The following is a 21,684-nucleotide window of genomic DNA, read 5'->3' as shown; positions in this document are numbered from 1 at the left end:
ATCTTCAATATCTCAAAACCCTCAAGGGTGCAAGAGCTGAATCATCCAGAATCGAATAAGCAACTCTCCAAATTGGACAGGTTATAGATGTTGACAGTTGTTTATATTCGTACTTTGATTCTACGTAATTAATGGATAAGCTATCATTATCTGTCTGATAACAAACTATTATTCGCTTAAAATTATTCATGCTAGGTTTCTAATGCTGAAAAGTTTGTTTTTGGTGAAGAGAAACTGAAATATCACATTTGAACACTCTTGATATGCTCATATCGGGCACTTTGGTGCATTTGAACATTCCGTTGGCTCGGTACCCTTTGCATATTATGCAAATGAGGCCCAGATTATGTACATGGAATTGTTTGTATCGCACTAAGTGACATTGCAAACATATGTTTCAACACTTTCAGTGTTCCAATCTGAAACCTAGAAGCATAGTTTTCATGGAAACACTGTATTATTATCATTATTGGAGCTAATTTGCATATTATTCAAATGAGGCCATGAATATGAACATGGGATTGGTTGCATCGCACTAACTTACATTGCAAACATATGTTTCAACACTTTGGGTGTTCCAATCTGAAACCTAGAAGCATAGTTTTCATGGAAACACTGTATTTTTATCATTATTGGAGCTAATTTGCATATTATGCAAATGAGGCCCAGAATATGTCCATGGACATGTTTGCATCGCACTAACTGACATTGAAAACATAAGTTTCAACACTTTCGGTGTTTCAATCTGAAACCTAGAAGTATAGTTTTCATGGAAACACTGTATTGTTATCATTATGAGGAGCTAATTTGCATATTATGCAAATGAGGACCAGATCATGTCCATGGAAATGTTTGCATCGCACTAGCTGACATTGTAAACATAGGTTAAAACACTTTCGGTTTTCCAATCTGAAACCTAGAAGCATAGTTTTCATGTAAACACTGTATTTTTATCATTATGGGAGCTAATTTGCATATTATGCAAATTTAGCCACTTTACCCCATTGGATTTCTTGGGACTTTTAGTATGGTGTTAAGGAGCCCATAACAAGTTGCACTGCAGTGAAATTCGTACTGTTGCAATTAGTGGTGGGTGAAACCCTATTTTGACTGGACTATGAGTTTATATACTGATTTTGCTTATTTTCGTCAGCATTAGATTTCTTATATAACAGTGAACAAAATTTCACTACTTCTTGTAGTATCTCTGTTTGTTCAGTTAAACATCTGTCTTTTTCTACTGAAAACAACTGGTTCATCTCTTTTCTTTCTGATTTATATTTTTCTAAGCCTAGAAAATACTTCGTACACTTTTCCCCTTTTTCCAGCCACCTAACTCTTGCTCTAACAGCTGCGCCTCTACATTCTCTTTCATTAACCTGTTCAAGTTCTTTCTTAACATATATATACTCTTTCAGTATCTTGACGTCACTGTCTACATCAATCATTCTCTGAAGTTCACTGAATCTTTGTTCTAAGCATAATTTTGCTTCTTTCTTTCTTAAAGCTCTATCTTTGCAGAACTTTTGCGTGAACTCACATACTTTAATCTTTATGAGTTCCCATACCTGTGTAAAGGAAAAACATGCATTACCTGAAATGCTTCTGATGAGCGATTTAACTTTTTGTTGATATATTTCATCCTTTAATATTTCTGTGTTCATTTTCCAACACCCTGGACCTTTAAAAATATTTGAAATCTTTAACTTAAGAGAAATAGCATTATGATCAGCTTTATAACATGGTCTTATATCATTTGACAAAACTTTTGCCTGTGCATTTTTACTGACTAACCAGTAGTCAAGTCTTGATGCTACATTTAATGACAAATTTCTCCAAGTAAATTGTCTGATATCGGTATGAGTATTTCTCCACACGTCAATCAGTTTTCTTTCTTTACAGAATTGGCGCAAACTTTGTGGTGTCTTATGATATGAGCTTTGACTACCACGCACATCTTTCTTTATATCGAGAACGCAATTCATATCCCCACCTACAATAAGATGGACTTCATTTTCTGAAGTATAATAACTCAACCATTTATCAATTTTCATAAAGAAACTTTCTCTTTTCATCTTTTTAGCGGGTGCATAAACATTTACTAAGATAACATCATAACCTTCTATCTTAGCATCTAAAAGTAGAGTTCTTCCGTCATTTTGTGAATCTATCATATTTATTTCTATGTCAAATTTATTATCTATAAATATCGCCACACCACAAGAGTGATTGGTTCCATGTGAGAAGAAGCATTTACCTCTCCATTCACTTTGGATAATTGTCTCCATATCTTTTGTCCAGTATGTTTCTTGCAGAAACATTATGTTAACTTTTTGCTGTTTACACCATTTATATATCTGAGTTCGTTTAAGTTTGTTCCTTAATCCTCTCACATTCAGACTAAGCAAATGACATAAAGAAGAAGACATTTAGGAAGTGGATGCTTTCATCTTTTTTTTCGCGGTTTTCTTCTTGGGTTTCTGCTTTCTTTTAGGTGTCTGGTTCACTTTACCACGCACTTTTCCTGTTTCTGGAGACTCTGCCGAGAGATCAGACTGGTGCTGAGTGATGTTATCTTCCTCGCACTCTGAATATTCACCTGATTCGGACTCGTCTTCTTCAGAACAGGCACTGTTGTCAGCTGAGTGTTGGTCGCTCAGTGCGCTGGTGTCAGCTGGCTTTCCATTGTGTTCGCGAATAGCGTCGCTGTGTTGCCTAGCTTGCTCGATGAATTGCGTAATTTTTGATTGCTGCTGATTGGACGGTTTTGGGGGTGCGGTCTGATCAGCTGTCTCTGACTTCTGTTCAGCGGGACGAAGCGCAGCGGTGGATTCCAGCTGTTGGGGGTTCGCTGCATCCGAAGATCGCATGTTGCTGCTGTCCTCGTGATCTCTCCGTGGACCAGCATGGTGTCGGTATGAAGACGTAGAAGATGCTGTTCTGCTGCTACTGCGTGTTCTCCTGGGGAGGCTGTTGCTTCTTCGATGGGTCAGTTTCTCGGCAGGAGGGAAGTCTGTCTCATACCGGTCCCGTGATAGAGCATTATCTGCGTGGCGGTTTTCGTGGCGACCTCTTTGGTCTTCTGTGCGAGACCATCGAGAGGGCTGTCTCTTTCCTGATTGTTGATTGGCTAGAGAGGTGGGTGTGTCATGGGTTGGGCAGTCAGCTTCGACGTGACCGGTTTGTTTACAAATCCGACACACGATCTCATTCATACACGCTGATCGCAGGTGTCCAGACTTCAGGCATCTCGAACATATCTTGTTCGCTTTGTTTGGGTCTGGCTGTCCAACATGGAAGATCCTTCCCTTGAAAAGCCCAAAGGTGATTGTTCGTGGGAGGGGTGACGCCATGGGTTCCACATACACCACACGATCTCCAGTCAAACACTCTGTCAGTTTCCCATCCACTCTGAGTTTCTGATAGTGCATTTTTCCCGTTATTTTGCATTTTCTCCTCTCTAGCTCATCGGTTATCACGTTCTCATGAACTGACAACGGTATGTCTTTTACGACAAGACGCAGTGTGTCCTCTCTGCCACCAGGAAGAAAAGGATTCGAATCATACACACACACATTGACACTACGAATGTTCAGGCCATTTGTGATGAGTTTGATACGAGTATCTTTATCCGTAATGTACAAGCGCCAAAGTCCCCCAATTCTCTGAATTCCTTTGATTTCACTTGAGGGTACAACGTGAAGGAGACATTTGAACAGTTCATCTGCGTACACATTTTTCCCATTAAAGTCTGGAATATCCTTGCTCTTGAGAAAAACTGGCTTACCTCTGTTCGGCTCTTGACTATCGCCAGCCATTGCTGAATACGACACACTTGTCGCCATTTTGAGGCATTCTCAAGGCAGAAACTTATTGAAGAAATCGTCCAGCATCCACTGTTCTTAGTCTAGATAGCACAATTTTCCTTGCTCACTTACTTCAAAAGGTGTTTCAAAATCAAGAAATTATAAACATATCATTCACTTTCACTCACAAACACTAAAATCAGGGAGATTTTCTGGCTCCGTCAAAGTAGTCGTGACCGCTCAGATGAAGCGAAAATAGCGCCCTCTACAATAGTATAATACATGTATAGCTGCACCTAGAAACGATTGTACATGAAGGTGAAATGTCATGAAACACTGATACAAATGCAAACATCAATATTACAAAAGTATAATACATGTACAGCTGCACCTAGAAACGATTGTACATGAAGGTGAAATGTCATGGAACACTGATACCAATGCAAACATCAATATTACAAAAGTATAATACATGTACAGCTGCACCTAGAAACGATTGTACATGAAGGTGAAATGTCATGGAACACTGATACCAATGCAAACATCAATATTACAGAAGTATAATACATGTACAGCTGCACCTAGAAACGATTGTACATGAAGGTGAAATGTCATGAAACACTGATACAAATGCAAACATCAATATTACAAAAGTATAATACATGTACAGCTGCACCTAGAAACGATTGTACATGAAGGTGAAATGTCATGAAACACTGATACCAATGCAAACATCAATATTACAAAAGTATAATACATGTACAGCTGCACCTAGAAACGATTGTACAAGAAGGTGAAATGTCATGAAACACTGATACAAATGCAGTTAATATTACAAACGTAAAAGGAATGTATAGCTGCACCTAAAACACATATAAATTATGTTCTTGAAGAGGATGATCCTTAACCTCGAGGATAGCTATCTTCGAGGATAAGCTCTGGGCCCCTAACGACGACCCGCGTTCACACGACGAAGCTTATCCTCGAAGGTAGCCATCCTCGAGGATGTTATTGGCCCACTGCTTCCCGTATAACTACGCTTATCTACAAGTTCATATCAACAAGTTATGTCGACACGATGCTTAATACGGGTAGTGACCCTTCGCAGCTCGTTGACAGAGCGCTATCCCCAAGATAACTCTCAAATGGCTATCTTCGGGTTAACTTCAAAAAAAGCTATCAATGAGTTCGTCTACACGGTCTACACGTCTATACGGTGCCTAACTACACGAGCAGGGAGGTGGGCCACCTCCCTGCTACGAGTCTTTTCTCGAAGATAGCTATCTTTGAGGTCACCGTCTTGACGTGACTTTAGATAAACGTGATTTACATACTGTAGTTGATCATCATGAATTCATTATTATGAGCTGAAGAAGCCTACACTAATAGGGCATATGAAGGAATATAGAGGGAACTTGCACAAAAACCAGACCCTGTACAATTAGCAAGTTCCCTGAATAAAAAGAAAAATAAGAGTCTTTGCATACATGCGTACATGAACGAGTGGGCATAACTATTCAGAAGGTATAAGAAGAATTAAGAGGTACAAGTAAAGCAATGGGACGATGACAGACATCACGCCAGTCGTTGACCACGACGTTGACAATGACAGTTTAAAGGATTTTAAGTTTGACTTGTCAGATGGCATTAGCTAGAGTCCTATAACCGAAAACGTATTCCATCCAGGTAGTGCCAGAATAGATTACCATTTCAAGCAAAAAGACAATATTCAGCAATTGAGAAACACGGAGTTTGATTTTGGAATTCCTCTTAAAGCCAGAGGTTTGCTCACGAAGAGCAAAGATGATATCAGACACAAACAACTTGATTATTGCATTTAAAAACATTATAAACAAGTGAGGACAGGACATCGTACACATTGTTTTCATTTTCGCAATGCACGGAAGAATGGAGACGGTTCCGGTATCCTGTCGAAGTCGCATCGGAGGAGCAAGCGGAAAACGACACGGAAATGTGGGTGGTTAAAGCCGTAGATGATTGGATTGATGATGCTCGATGCACACAGGAGCAGAGCAATGTACACAAGTACCCTACCGCTGTTAGGGATTGATACGGCAATCGCATATGGAACGATCGACACGAAGAACCCGCAAACGACGTAGAGAAGATTTCGAGTGATCTGTATCTCTCGCTTCGACGGCATCTTCGGGCCATTCCCTTCCCGCGCTTCACTACTTCTCCCATGCCTTAGGGTGGTCTGCGACGTGGAATGCTGATGGGTAAAAGATGTTGTCTGGTTCCCGTCATTCGAAATGCGCGTACGTGCTAAGAACATTTTCTGTCGTAAAAACCTATATATCTTACCGTATGCAACAACTACAATTATGAAACAGGTGAGCAGAATGAAAGCGGAGAGATATTCATAAATGAAAGCGTACCTGCTGTCTCCATCTATCAGGCATATTTTGTATTTCTTGGTGTAACCAATTGTCCCAAAACCAATTTGAGTTAACACCATTGTGGTGAGAATGAAAACCCAAAGAAGCAGGATCATGGCCGTCATTTTTCCAGTAGAAAAGATTCTCTTATACGTCCTGCGCTCGGTGGTGATGATAACGTAGCGATTGATTGCTATGAGCGTTAGCGTGATCACGCTGGCGATGGCGGAAGAAATAGCGATTCCACCGATGATGCTGCAGAGAGCATCAGGGAGCAGTGGTCCTGTGGTGCTGAGAACATTTACGACTTGGAATGGCAATCCAAGACAGGAAAATAGATCAGTGACACTCAGACTCACCACAAAAGCGTTGGTAGAGGTTTGAAGCTTCTGAGACACTGCGACTGCCACCAAGACTAAAGAGTTACCGACTACTCCAACCAAAAAGATAGCAAGGAGCATCACGGAGACAGCGATGCGCTGACGGTAGTCGGTGAACTCGAAGCCCGACGAGGCTGGCTGTGCAGTTGAATTCAGCAGCGATATATTGCGATAGTGGCTACTACCTAGTTCGGTTTCGATATCAAGCTCCATATTCAATATAAATTACTAAAGTTAATGCTCAAGCTCAGTCCCTCTTGTAACAATTTGATGTTACTCTTCGTTCCACAATCATTTTCACTCCACAAAGCCAAATGTGTGACACCAAAATAAGTCTAATCGTGTTGATGTCTGTCTGTTTTAAGAGGCCGTCACCCACAAAAAGCGTCGACGATGAAACGTGTCCATTCCGAAGAAACAAACAGCGCAAAAAGATTTTGTATTAACCGCTCGTCTACTATCTGTTTTTTTTCTTATTTCCGCCTTATATTCAAGGTATTGTAACTGCTGTATATGATCTTTGGATGCACGTTGTCATTTTCCGCTTAAAATCATTATCTGCACTTTCTTTGTTAAAAAGTTGTTTCCACTACTTCACAGGCAAATTTAGCGACAGCGATGAAATATCATTGCACGTAAGTCTGTTACACTCCTGTCATGAACTGTAATCCGATTTCTAACTGCTGTGGCAAAGAAAACGCATAGTTTAACCGTTTTGTCCACGTTGTCCGTTGTTATCGTCACAGTGCGAGATGCTGGAGCTAAAGAAAATCGTCATTAGCTGGAGTTTAGTACTTGTTTTCTCCACCAATTTACAAAACTTTCCGACGTCCCGATTCAACATTCAACTCCATCTTACGAATGAGTCCCGATTCAACATGATCTAAATTTAGTTGAACAATCGCACACGCCTCTCCTTTTATAGCATTCAGTAAAAGCCGCATATGCAATGGCTTTTAAAGGCGGACGATCGTCATACCTAATGGTACGTAGACTCCCGGGGACCGTTTCATGAAACTTTTTGTCAGTGATTTACACTGTCAACTGTTAAAAGCTACTGAAATCCTTGCGTCTGATTGGCTGATAGCAAATTTGTCGGTGAAAACCTCGGACGAACTCGTTGATGAAACGCCCCCCTGAACGACCGAAGTTTGTGCATGCAATTGGGCAATGCCAGACTCGGTGTGGGACAATGCTGCCACTGAGACACGTGTGTGTGTGTGCGTGTGTGTGTACGCATCATACACAAACATTAGGGAGTTTTAGATTTTAGACGCGCGGACGTTCAAACAAAAAAAAATGTTCTGAGCGTGCGCAGAAGCGCGGGTCAAGTTGACGCACGCTTCTGCTCACGCTCAGAACATGTTTTTTTTTTTCCCTCTGAACGTCCGCGCGTCTAAAATCTAAAGCTCCCTATTGACCGCGAGCTGCGGTGATTGGAGGAGATAGGCCAGAAGACGCGTGGCTCTTTTGGCCTTCTTCATGCGCATGCGCACTGAGAGTGTGCTTCCATTCGGAAGCTCTCGTAGCTCGTTCGGACAGCCTTTTTGGGTCAGGAGATTTGTAGCACAGACCTCTTGTAGTCTAGAGTGTTGTTCGCTGACCCATTGAGCCACCGCTACTCATTCGGGGTAACTACATTTGATACAGAATGGGGGAGGCAGCATGTTGCGTTCGTCTCCGTGCCGCACAAACCACTCGCCACGATTGTATGGCTTTAATAACGTGCGTAATTCGAGGCAGACAATAGCAATATCCGCGTGAGTGCCTTAGCTAAAGGGCGTTTGGTTTAGATTTATTGCGGCAATCCACTGCCTAATTGAAAGATTGCAATATGTACAAGTTAGAATTAGATTGAGTGGGAGCGCTGTGGCATAGTGGATAAGACTCCCGACTCCCGATCGGAGGACCCGAGTTCGAATCCCGCCCAGCGCTTACGTCCTTGGACAAGATGTCTTACCCACCATGCCCCTCTCGACCCAGGTGTACAAATGGGTACCTGGCAACGCTGGGGTAATGATAATGGCAGGGCCCTCTGGTAGAGCAGTGGCAACACTGAAGAGGTTACCCTGGGTAAGTAAGACCTTATTATTATTATTATTATTATTATTATGATTATTATTATTATTATTATTATTATTATTATTATTATTTCTAATGTTCTCTGTAGTAATGACACTGAAAGAAAATATAATCACTCTTAATACGCAGATCAACAGTGAAAGAAATATGATACTGCCACTGTATATTGTACAGAATGTGTGACACGAAAGAAACAAGGAGAAGAAAGAGAACGATAAAGGAGCAGAAAATGAATAGAAAATGGTAGTAAAGGGAAGGGGAAGAAGAAAAAAGAGAAAAGAAAATAGACATAGGCTCGAGACTTAGAGGGAGAGAAAGAGAGAGAGAGAGAGAGAGAGAGAGAAGATGCATTGAGAAAGAGAAGGGGAAAGAAGGAGACCAGTGTGCCCGGCAGACCGTCTGGGTCTTCTAGCGCACTCTTTGTCAAACCACACCCCTGGGTCCTCTGCTATGGCACAACCTTTCTTATCCTACTACACCCTCTGGGTCTTCTGGCACACCCTGTGGCACACCACACCCCTGGGTCTTCTGGAACACCTTCTGTCACTCCACACCCCCTGCGTCTTCTGGCACACCCTTTGTCAGACCACAACCCTGGGTCTTCTTGCATACCCTTTGTCACACTACACCACCGGGTCTTGTGGCACACCCTTTCTCACTACACCCCTGGGTCTTCTGGCGCATCCGTTGTCATAACACACCTCCGTGTGTCTTCTGGCACACTCTTTGTCATACCATACCCCTGGGTCCTATGGCACAGCACCCTTTGTCACACCACATCCTCTGGGTCTTCTGGCACACCCTTTGTCAAACTACACCCCTGGGTCTTCTGGCACACCCTTTGTCAGATCACACCCCTGGGTCTTCTGGAATACCCTTTGTCACACCACACCCCTGGGTCTTCTGGCACACCCTTTGTCAGATCACAACCCCTGGGTCTTCTGGTACACCCTTTGTTACACCACACCCCCTGGGTCTTCTGGCACACCCTTTGTCACACCACACCCCTGGGTCTTCTGGCACACCCTTTGTCACACAACTCCCCCTGGGTCTTCTTGCACACACTTTGTCACACCACACGCCCTGGGTCTTCTGGCACACTCTTTGTCATACCACACCCCTGGGTCCTCTGGCACAGCCTTTCTTACACCACACCCTCTGGGTCTTCTGGCACACCCTTTCTCACACCACACTCCTTGGGTCTTCTGACGCACCCTTTGTTATACCACGCCCACTTGGTCTACTGGCACACCCTTTGTCACACCACATCCCCGTGAGTCTCCTGACACACCCTTTGTCACACCACACCCCCTGGGTCTTCTTGAACACCCTTTGTCATACCACACCCTCTGGGTCTTCTTGAACACCCTTTGTCATACCACACCCTCTGGGTCTTCTGGTACACCCTTTGTCACATCGCAGCCCTGGGTCTTCTGGCACACTCTTTGTCACACCACACCCCCCCCCCCCCCGGGTCTTCTGGAACACCCTTTGTCACACCACACCCTCTGGGTCTTCTGGCACATCCTTTGTCACACCACACCCTCTGGGTCTTCTGGCACACCCTTTATCACACCGCAGCCCTGGGTCTTCGGGCACACCCTTTCTCACACCACACTCCCTGGGTCTTCTGACGCACCCTTTGTTATACCACGCCCACTTGGTCTACTGGCACACCCTTTGTCACACGACACCCTAGGTCTTCTGGCACAGCCTTATTGGCGTATCTAGGGAAAACGGCGAAAATTGCGCTCTTGGTTTCTTAAAGAGTGTTCAACCCCAACCCCATTCCAGAAGGGACTTTAAAAAAGTCCAGATGATATGCTTTTTTCAAGCACTTAAAAGGGGTCTTTTGAGGGTGATTTAAATGTAATAAATTTTGGTAGATTTTGGCGAGCGAGCGCAGCGAGCGAGCAGATTTTTTTTTTTTTTTTTTCAGCTTACAAATCATGGAACTCTTGGTTTTTTTTTTGGTTATTTAATCTTACAATTCTAATCAAGATATAATGACGGCCTTATAGATAACGATTTATACCAACAAACTGAAGACATGAAAAAATACTCTAAATTAGTACGAGCAAGTGAGCCGAAATTTATATATTTCTGTGTAGGAAACATAGCACTTATCTGTTAGTTCCTTGTACTTGTAAATCATACAATGCTGACACACTGTTATATGGTGGCTTGCCTTGTATATTAGATAACAGATCATTGATAATTGAATCCAAAAGGTTGCTAAAACCTACAAATCAGTGTGAGCATTTTCTGAACATGTTCGTATATAAGAGGTACGGGATTCTCTTCAATATATGGTTGATAATTCAAGTAATTATTAATATTATTGTATGATGGCTGATCCGGCTGGATTTATGAATGGGGATATAATTATACTGACAACCCCCCCCAAAAAAAAAAAAAAAAAAAAAAAAACAAAAACAAAAACAAAAACAAAAACAAAAACAAAAACAAAAACACACAAAAAAAAACACGACAAAGCATAAGAGTTAGTGCAAGCGAGCGCAGCGAGTTAGGTCCTCTTATTATTCACTTAGGTTGTCAAATAGCTATTATCGTATAATTCCCAATAATGGTACGGTGGCCAATTGATAAAAGATACATATATATATAAGTTGGAGAGAGGCATATGTATGTTGTAGAGCGTCAAAATTCTTGTTATTGAAAAGGAAATGCTGGAGTTTTCTTCAGAACATGTATTTAGTTGTGAATTACGTTTTATCCTAGATACACCACTGCTAAAACTGTGCCCTTATAAAGACTTTTTTTTTGTGATTACTGCCAGGCAACTACATTATGTACCTTAAATTTAGCAGAACTGCAGAAAAAGTGGAATAGTTAAGCACCCTAAGTTGTCATACATGAAACTTGTTCTTTAGATTTCTCATAATTGTATATGTCGCCCCCTTGTGTCCAAAAATGGGTATTCAGGTATAAACATTGTGTATACTGATTTGTTGTTGTTCTTGTTGTTTTTAATGAGGAAATGTCTGTGATGACTTATACAAGATTTGGGGGTAGTATATTGAATTGCTAATGAAGTGAATTGAAAAACTTAGAGGTTTTGTTTACTTTTCTTTGTCATGCATTTATTTGTGATTATGTATATTCGAGTTTCTTTGTTGTTGTTGCTGTTGTTATTGCTGTTGTTGTTGTTGTTTTTGGCGACCGCAAGGAGTGGCGCCTGGAGCAGGTACCCCCTTGCCCCACAGCACACCCCTGGTTCTTCTGCCACATCCTTTCTCACAGCACACCCCTTGGTTATTCTGGCACACCCTTTGTTATACCACGCCCACTGGGTCGACAGGCACACCCTTTGTCATACCACACCGTTGGTCTTCTGGCACAGCCTTTCTCATCCTATTACATCCTTTGGGTCTTCTTGCACACCCTTTTTCACACCACACCCCATGGGTCTTCTGGCACATCTTTTCTAAGTCCATACCCCTTGGTTATTCTTGCACACCCTTTGTCACACAATACCACATGGGTCTTCTTGTACACACTTTGTCACACCACAGCCGTGGGTCTTCTGGCACACCCTTTGTCACACAACTCCCCCTTGGTCTTCTTGCACACACTTTGTCACACCACACGCCCTGGGTCTTCTGGCACAGCCTTTCTCACACCACACCCTCTGGGTCTTCTGGCACACCCTTTCTCACACCCCACTCCCTGGGTCTTCTGACGCACCCTTTGTTATACCACGCCCACTTGGTTTACAGGCACACCCTTTGTCACACCACACCCTAGGTCTTCTGTCGCAGCCTTAGTGGCGTATCTAGGGAAAACGGCGAAAATTGCGCTCCTAGTTTCTTAAAGAGTGTTCAACCCCAACCCCATTCCAGAAGGGACTTTAAAAAAGTCCAGATGATATGCTTTTTTCAAGCACTTAAAAGGGGTCTTTTGAGGGTGATTTAAATGTAATAAATTTTGGTAGATTTTGGCGAGCGAGCGCAGCGAGCGAGCAGATTTTTTTTTTTTTTTTCAGCTTACAAATCATGGAACTCTTGGTTTTTTTTGGTTATTTAATCTTACAATTCTAATCAAGATATAATGACGGCCTTATAGATAACGATTTATACCAACAAACTGAAGACATGAAAAAATACTCTAAATTAGTACGAGCAAGTGAGCCGAAATTTATATATTTCTGTGTAGGAAACATAGCACTTATCTGTTAGTTCCTTGTACTTGTAAATCATACAATGCTGACACACTGTTATATGGTGGCTTGCCCTGTATATTAGATAACAGATCATTGATAATTGAATCCAAAAGGTTGCTAAAACCTACAAATCAGTGTGAGCATTTTCTGAACATGTTCGTATATAAGAGGTACGGGATTCTCTTCAATATATGGTTGATAATTCAAGTAATTATTAATATTATTGTATGATGGCTGATCCGGCTGGATTTATGAATGGGGATATAATTATACTGACAACCCCCCCCCCAAACAAAAACAAAAAAAAAAAAAAAAAAAAAAAAGAAAAACAAAAACAAAAACAAAAACACACAAAAAAAAACACGACAGAGCATAAGAGTTAGTGCAAGCGAGCGCAGCGAGTTAGGTCCTCTTATTATTCACTTAGGTTGTCAAATAGCTATTATCGTATAATTCCCAATAATGGTACGGTGGCCAATTGATAAAAGATACATATATATATAAGTTGGAGAGAGGCATATGTATGTTGTAGAGCGTCAAAATTCTTGTTATTGAAAAGGAAATGCTGGAGTTTTCTTCAGAACATGTATTTAGTTGGGAATTACGTTTTATCCTAGATACACCACTGCTAAAACTGTGCCCTTATAAAGACTTTTTTTTTGTGATTACTGCCAGGCAACTACATTATGTACCTTAAATTTAGCAGAACTGCAGAAAAAGTGGAATAGTTAAGCACCCTAAGTTGTCATACATGAAACTTGTTCTTTAGATTTCTCATAATTGTATATGTCGCCCCCTTGTGTCCAAAAATGGGTATTCAGGTATAAACATTGTGTATACTGATTTGTTGTTGTTCTTGTTGTTTTTAATGAGGAAATGTCTGTGATGACTTATACAAGATTTGGGGGTAGTATATTGAATTGCTAATGAAGTGAATTGAAAAACTTAGAGGTTTTGTTTACTTTTCTTTGTCATGCATTTATTTGTGATTATGTATATTCGAGTTTCTTTGTTGTTGTTGCTGTTGTTATTGCTGTTGTTGTTGTTGTTTTTGGCGACCGCAAGGAGTGGCGCCTGGAGCAGGTACCACCTTGCCCCACAGCACACCCCTGGTTCTTCTGCCACATCCTTTCTCACAGCACACCCCTTGGTTATTCTGGCACACCCTTTGTTATACCACGCCCACTGGGTCGACAGGCACACCCTTTGTCATACCACACCGTTGGTCTTCTGGCACAGCCTTTCTCATCCTATTACATCCTTTGGGTCTTCTTGCACACCCTTTTTCACACCACACCCCCTGGGTCTTCTGGCACATCTTTTCTAAGTCCATACCCCTTGGTTATCCTGGCACACCCTTTGTCACACAACACCACATGGGTCTTCTTGCACACACTTTGTCACACCACAGCCGTGGGTCTTCTGGCACACCCTTTGTCACACAACTCCCCCTTGGTCTTCTTGCACACACTTTGTCACACCACACGCCCTGGGTCTTCTGGCACAGCCTTTCTCACACCACACCCTCTGGGTCTTCTGGCACACCCTTTCTCACACCCCACTCCCTGGGTCTTCTGACGCACCCTTTGTTATACCACGCCCACTTGGTTTACAGGCACACCCTTTGTCACACCACACCCTAGGTCTTCTGTCGCAGCCTTAGTGGCGTATCTAGGGAAAACGGCGAAAATTGCGCTCCTAGTTTCTTAAAGAGTGTTCAACCCCAACCCCATTCCAGAAGGGACTTTAAAAAAGTCCAGATGATATGCTTTTTTCAAGCACTTAAAAGGGGTCTTTTGAGGGTGATTTAAATGTAATAAATTTTGGTAGATTTTGGCGAGCGAGCGCAGCGAGCGAGCAGATTTTTTTTTTTTTTTTCAGCTTTCAAATCATGGAACGCTTGTATTTTTTTTTTTTGGTTATTTAATCTTACAATCTTACAATCAAAATAGTGACGGCCTTATAGATAACGATTTATACCAACAAACTGAAGACGTGAAAAAATACTCTAAATTAGTACGAGCAAGTGAGCCAAAATCTATATATTTCTGTGTAGGAAACATAGCACTTATCTCTTAGTTCCTTGTACTTGTAAATCATACAATGCTGAAACACTGTTATATGGTGGCTTGCCCTGTATATAAAATAACAGATCATTGATAATTGAATCCAAAAGGTTGCTAAAACCTACAAATCAGTGTGAACATGTTCGTATATAAGAAGTTCGGGATTCTCTTCAATATTATGGTTGAAAATTCAAGTAATTATTAACATTATTGTACGATGGCTGATCCGGCTTGGTTCATGAATGGTGATATTTACTGACAACCAACCCCCCCCCCCCCAATAAAAAAAAATGGCAAAGCATAAGAGTTAGTGCAAGCGGGCGCAGCGAGTTAGGTCCTTTTATTATTCACTTAGATAATAGCTATATCGTATAATTCTCAATAATGATACGGTGGCTAATTACTCATATCAATGACAGTCTGATGTATACCTAATTTTCGAACTATTAAGGATCAGAAGTGGGAAAGTGAAAGAAGTGTTTTTGTTGTTGTTGTTGTTGATGTTGTTGTTGTTGTTGTTGTTGTTGTTGTTGTTGTTGTTTTGTAACAGTTAGTACTTGAGTACTTGTATACCGGGAACATGATGCAAACTATACTCTTCCCTAGTACGCATATGGCCATACATGTATTTGCTTTTTTGCTGTCTAGATGTATGTAGCCTATGTCTGCTGTTTGTGACGTGTTTACCTTCCTGCTGCAATGCAAGCACACTTCAATGTCCATCTATATTTCGTACGTATTTTGAATTGGTCTCCCACACTTAGAATTGAAATAAAACCAAAACATGAGGTTATTATACATTCACTTCGCAGAGTAAAATTTGTAAACTTACTAGTCTAGATGGAACATGACACAGGCCTGCCATATATTTACAGTATTTGGCAGAGTTTTTGTATGTCTGTTTAGCTTTTTTTTTTTTTTTGGATATGTGTGTGGTTAAAGCGATTAACTGAACAGAAACCACTTAAGTATATGAAATTGCTATTCGTCCTTCCAGTTTATTTGTGCAAAATTTTTCAAGAGCAAGACTTGAAACAAAATATAGTAACAGGAGCATACACAAATCTAGCGATTAATATTTTCACGACAACTTTTCACTATAAGAAACTCCGATTTTTTCTATCAAAGCATGCTTGATAACATTGCTCTCATCCCAGTATATTCTCCTGATTATGGTTATTCAAGACATTGACAATGAATCATCATCCGCACTCCAATGGTGTACCGGAGGAGCACCGGAGGAGCGAGCGGAAAACGACACGGAAATGTTGATGGTTAAAACCGTAGATGATTGGGTTGATGATGCTCGATGCACACAAGAGCAGAGCAATATACACAAGCACCCTACCGCTGTTCGGGATGGACATGGTAATTGCATACGGAATGATCGACACGAAGAACCCGCAAATGACGTAGAACAGATTTCGAGTGATCTCTATCTCTCGCTTAGACGGCATCTTCAGGCCATTTCCTTCCCGTGCTTCACCGCTTCTCCCACTCCCAGGGGTGGTCTGCGACGTGGAATGCTGATCGCTGAAAGTTGTTGTCTCTATCCCGTCATTCGAAATGCGCGTATTCCTACGTGCTAAGAACATTTTCTGTCGTAAAAACCTATATATCTTACTGTATGCAACAACTACAATTGTGAAACAGGTGAGCTGAATGAAAGCGGAGAGATATTCATAAATGGAAGCGTACCTGCTGTCTCCATCCATCAGGCACATTTTGTATTTTCTGGTGTAACCAATTCTCCCAAATCCTGCAACTTGAGGTAACACCATTGTGGTGAGAGGGAAACCCCAAGAAAACAGGATCATGGCCGTCATGTTACCAACAGAAAAGATTTTCTCGTACACACTGCGCTCGGTGGTGATGATAACGCAGCGATTGATTGCTATGAGCGCCAACGTGATCACACTGGCGATGGCGGAGGAAATAGCGATTCCACCGATGATGCCGCAGCGAGCATCAGGAAGCAGTGGTCCTTTGGTACTAAGAACGTTTGGAAGGGCAATCCAAGACAGGAAAATAGATCAGTGACACTCAGACTCACCACAAATGCGTTGGTAGAGGTTTAAAGCTTCTGAGACACCGCGACTGCTACCAAGACTAAAGAGTTACCGACTACTCCAACCAAAAAGATAGCAAGGAACATCACGGAGACAGCGATGCGCTGACGGTAGTCGGTGAGCTCGAAGCCCGACGAGGCATGCTGTGGAGTCGAAGACAGCAGCGATATATTCTGATAGTTGCCACTACCTAGTTCGGTTTCGATATCAAGCTCCATATTCAATATGAATTACTGAAGTCAATATCGTATACTCAAGTTCAAACCCTCTTGTAATAATTCGATGTTACTCTTCGTTCCACAAGAATTTCCACTCCACAAAGCCAAATGTGTGACACCAAAATAAGCCTAATCGCGTTTTTTCACAAAAATCGTCGACGATGAAACGTATTCATTCAGAAGAAACAGACATCGCGAATGAATTTTGTGTTAACCGCTCGATTTGTACCTGTTTTTGTTGAGAATCTTATTTCCGCCTTCTATTCAAGGTATATATAGCTACTGATGGTCTATGGATGCATACTATTTTCCGCTTAAAGCCGTTGTCTGTACTTTCTTCTTAAAAAAAAAATGAAATGCAAATGGTCAAGTAGACTTTAGTTTCTACTTCTTCAGTGGAAAATAACTTCATCAGGAGGTAAACTATTTGCGAACTCATGATTTAGTGACAGTGATGAAATATCACTGCACGTAAGTCTACATTCCTGTCATATGCTAAACTCCGATTTCCAAGTGTTATTTGGCGAATTGATTTTGCTTTTGTGAATTATCATACGTGTTACGGTAAACACTTGCAGACCTTATACATAAGTCATGGAGATAGGCAAGTTTGCGTAGTACCTCGATCCTTGCTGAAATTACCGATTTTAGCGGTCATCGATCACCATCACTACGAGCGATGTGACGATGCCGATTTGATGCTTTATTTCACTTGTTTACTTTCATTTCCAACGAAAATGCAATGACAGCAAAACATTTTGCAAATAGGCCTACATAATTATTCAACAACATCAACACCAATGCCAGAGGCGGATCCAGAAGGGGGCGCACCGGGGCCTGCGTCCCCTCTTTATTATTATTTTTTTTTTTTGGTTAAAACAAAAGAAATGAAAAGAATAAAAGAGGCGAGGGAACAAGTGCGCCTTCTTTCATTTTGTAAAGGCGCCTCCCCTTTATGGAATTCCTGGATCTACCCCTGAATGCAGATAAAGCTGAGCATCAAGTGATGGACCAATCTGCACAGATTTAAAGATTTGCTCTTTACAACCCAAAAGTGCAGTGGGCACTTATCTTCTAGAAGATTTCAAGTCCTAGGTTTCGTTTTCTTTTTGTGGCTTGATTTCGTCCCTGTTCTTCTATACACGCTCTCATTTCCTCATTACTTGTAAAAAAAAAAAAAAAAACATTTCTCGGCACGCTGGCATTGTTACATTATCCAACATTATGTTGAAATAAACACGAGTACTCTGCGTATACATTACACAGCTATCAAAATATTATAAAAAAACGAAAATAGTTATACCGAAAACAGACTACGTCATTAAAGACGGAAAAACTAAAAAAAAATAATTTCTGAAAATAAAAGAAGATCAATTCTGTGAGTCAGCTTCCTGGTAGAGACAAGAACCACATAGAAATCAAAATTGGCAACTGTGCCTTACTGCAATGTACTAGGCATTGGGTCTTGGGTCTTGGGTCTTGGGTCTTGATACTAGATTCTGAAATCCCCATGGACTTAATACACAGGCCACCAGGTTCCTGTAATGAACGGGTTAAGGCAGTAAGTTGCGTGTGCTTATATAGTTATTCACAAAACTCATTAATTGCTGAAACAAAATGGTATATTAGCTATCAGGTGGTAAAGTACATGAAGATGCACTTCCCGTTATGAAAAGTGAGACAAAGAGAAAGCACTGGAAAGAGAGAGAGAGAGAGAGAGAGAGAGAGAGGGGGGGAGAGAGAGAAGAGGACCTATGTCGAGGCCATGTCATTGATATACTAGGTGTTACAAAAAAAAACAACACATTTCCAACGTTTGATCCTTAATGGCTAAAAAAACTACATATCAGACAACACTTACGTTGATGATATTTATGAGCAATAGATGTACGATAGGGTACAGTTTTGTTTGAGGTGATTTAAAAATGAAAGTAGGCCCTATGAATCAGTTTCATCAAATTCAAGATTTATCTGTAAGCTTGATTTCGGATTTTGTTCTATTTCCAGCCGTCTGTACTAAACTTTCACTTTCTTTGAAAGCACACACTCACATACACATCACTGCTTCCTGCTATGTGTAAAGTTCAATTTTGTACAGAGGGTCCAAATTTGACCAAATCTGGAACTAAACTTTAAAGTTAATCATGGATTTAATGAAAGTGCTCTCGTATGCAAAGCACATCCAACAAAATCATACACTATTCAGATATCACTCATATCAATGTCAGTGTTTTTATGACGTATAGTTATCGAACTACAACTTGTATAACCCATTAAGGATCAAAAGTTGGAAATCTTTTTTTTTTTTGTAACACGTAGTACTTGTATACCGGGAACATAATGTAAACTACTCTTCCCTATACGCATGTGGCTATTTTTTTTTCTGTCTAGATGTATGTAGCCTATGTCTTCTCTTTGTGATGTGTTTACTTTCTTGCTGCAATGCAAGCACACTCCAATGTCCATCTATTTTTCGTAGGTATTTTGAATTGGTCTCCCACACCTAGAATAGAAATAAACCAAAACAGGAGGCTATCAAACATTCACTTCGCAGCTAAAAATTTGTAGACTTACTAGTCTAGATGGAACATGAAACAGGCCTGCAACCATCTTTACAGTACTGTATTTGGCAGAGTTTTTATTTGTCTGCTTAGCTTGTTTATTTTTTTTTTGATATGTTGTGTAAGGTTACAGCGATTAACTGAACAGGAACCACTTACATCAAATTGCCATTCGTCCTTCCAGTTTATTTGTGACCCTGCACCTCAAAACAAACAAAAAGTCGCCAGACATGAATTTTTAGTTAAGACCATATTCTAAAAGAGCAGACTTTAAGCTTTAAAATGATGTATAACTCAAATCAAATGGACTCTCTTAACCTATCTAAATATTGGAAAGAAAGCGCAAACGCAGGAAAAGTGTGAACTGAGAAAAGGGGCTCTGAAGTACAGTGTCTATTCAAGCGCTTAATCTTTACCAAACCGTGCTGGCTGTGCGATGAATGGGACAAAAAACAGGAAGTAAACCACCAGAGTAACAACAATGAAGAGATTATCAGATTAAACTGAAATTAAGCATGCCTCATTAACACATTCTGTCCATAATTAGTGCCAACTTTCAAAGCAGTGGCACTATCCTCTCAAAAGTTATTAGAGTTGAAAGCGAAGAGTGTGGACAAGATTTTTTCAGAAATGAAAAAGGAATTCTAAAGACACACCTAATCACACTATTCTACCAAAAATTTTCGAGATAGACTGCTAAAAAAACACACTTTCCTGCCCGTTTTATGATACCAAATTCTAGCATAACGTAAAAGAAGACCCGCTCTTTCAGAAAATATGAAAAAGTCAACTTCGGCTAGGTTGACCCATTTCACTTATTTTCAGTCCTCACGCAAAATCAGTGTGTGCGACTTTATGTTCGTTTTGAGGTGCACGGTCACATTTGAGCAAAATTTTCCAGGAGCTGGACTTGAAAAAATAAAGTAACAGGAACATACTCAAATCTAACGATTAATATTTTCACGACTACTTTTCACTACTAGAAATTCCGATATTTACTATCAAAGCATGCTTGATAACATCGCTCTCATCCCAGTATACTATTTTCTCATGATAATGTTTATTCAAGACATTGACAATGAATCGTGTATGTGCTATAGGACTATGAAGCCATTGAGACCTACTGACCGAAAGTTGTAGCCTTTGAATTATAATAATGGCCATATTGTTAAACATTCTTTTCTCCACACTCGTGGTAACAATAGTTGCGGACATAGACACCATGTATACACGGCTAAAAATCTCACAGCGGTATTGTTATCTTCAATAATGATCGCTGCCGTATTGAAGGATTGAAGTGGACGAATCAATAAGAAATGTGTTCGCCGTCAGTAGGTCGTCACTGCAGTTTCTCCTACCCTGTTGTTTCATTTCATTTCATTTCATTTATTTGTTTTCATATTCAAATAATACAAAATATTGCAAAGTAGTATAATCGATTTATACAAGAAGGTGAAAAGTCATAAAGCACTGATACAAATGCAAACAATAATGTTGCGATAGTTGTACAGCTGCACCTAGAAACGATTGTACAAGGTGAAATGTCGTGAAACATTGATACCAATGCAAACATCAATACTACAAAAGTATAATACATGTACAGCTGCACCTAGAAACGATTGTACAAGGTGAAATGTCATGAAACACTGATAGAAATGCAAACATCAATACTACAAAAGTATAATACATGTACAGCTGCACCTCAGTAGAAACGATTGTACATGAAGGTGAAATGTCATGAAACACTGATACCAATGCAAACATCAATACTACAAAAGTATAATACATGTACAGCTGCACCTAGAAACGATTGTACATGAAGGTGAAATGTCATGAAACACTGATAGAAATGCAAACATCAATATTACAAAAGTATAATACATGTACAGCTGCACCTCAGTAGAAACGATTGTACATGAA

At 40.7% G+C, this 21,684-nt stretch overlaps 1 protein-coding gene and 1 pseudogene across 1 annotated transcript; both read right to left on the bottom strand.

Moving 5' to 3' along the window:
- Positions 1-5,691: 5,691 nt before the first annotated feature.
- LOC139744531 (5-hydroxytryptamine receptor 1F-like) lies at positions 5,692-6,798 on the bottom strand. Its single transcript, XM_071654963.1, has one exon. It carries the CDS (start codon positions 6,796-6,798, stop codon positions 5,692-5,694), a length of 1,107 nt encoding a protein of 368 aa, XP_071511064.1.
- A 9,320-nt stretch (positions 6,799-16,118) lies between these two features.
- LOC139744530 (G-protein coupled receptor moody-like) lies at positions 16,119-17,203 on the bottom strand (annotated as a pseudogene).
- Positions 17,204-21,684: the final 4,481 nt, after the last annotated feature.

This window comes from Diadema antillarum, unplaced genomic scaffold (genome assembly GCF_040938485.1).
Source record: "Diadema antillarum isolate AM-2024a unplaced genomic scaffold, OU_Dant_1.0 seq00001186_RagTag, whole genome shotgun sequence".
Taxonomy (NCBI): domain Eukaryota; kingdom Metazoa; phylum Echinodermata; class Echinoidea; order Diadematoida; family Diadematidae; genus Diadema; species Diadema antillarum.
This window is presented reverse-complemented; position numbering and strand designations above follow the sequence as displayed.

Excerpts from the sequence above, each read along its gene's own strand:
- LOC139744531 (XM_071654963.1), bottom strand. The coding sequence starts at position 6,798 with ATGGAGCTTGATATCGAAACCGAACTAGGTAGTAGCCACTATCGCAAT.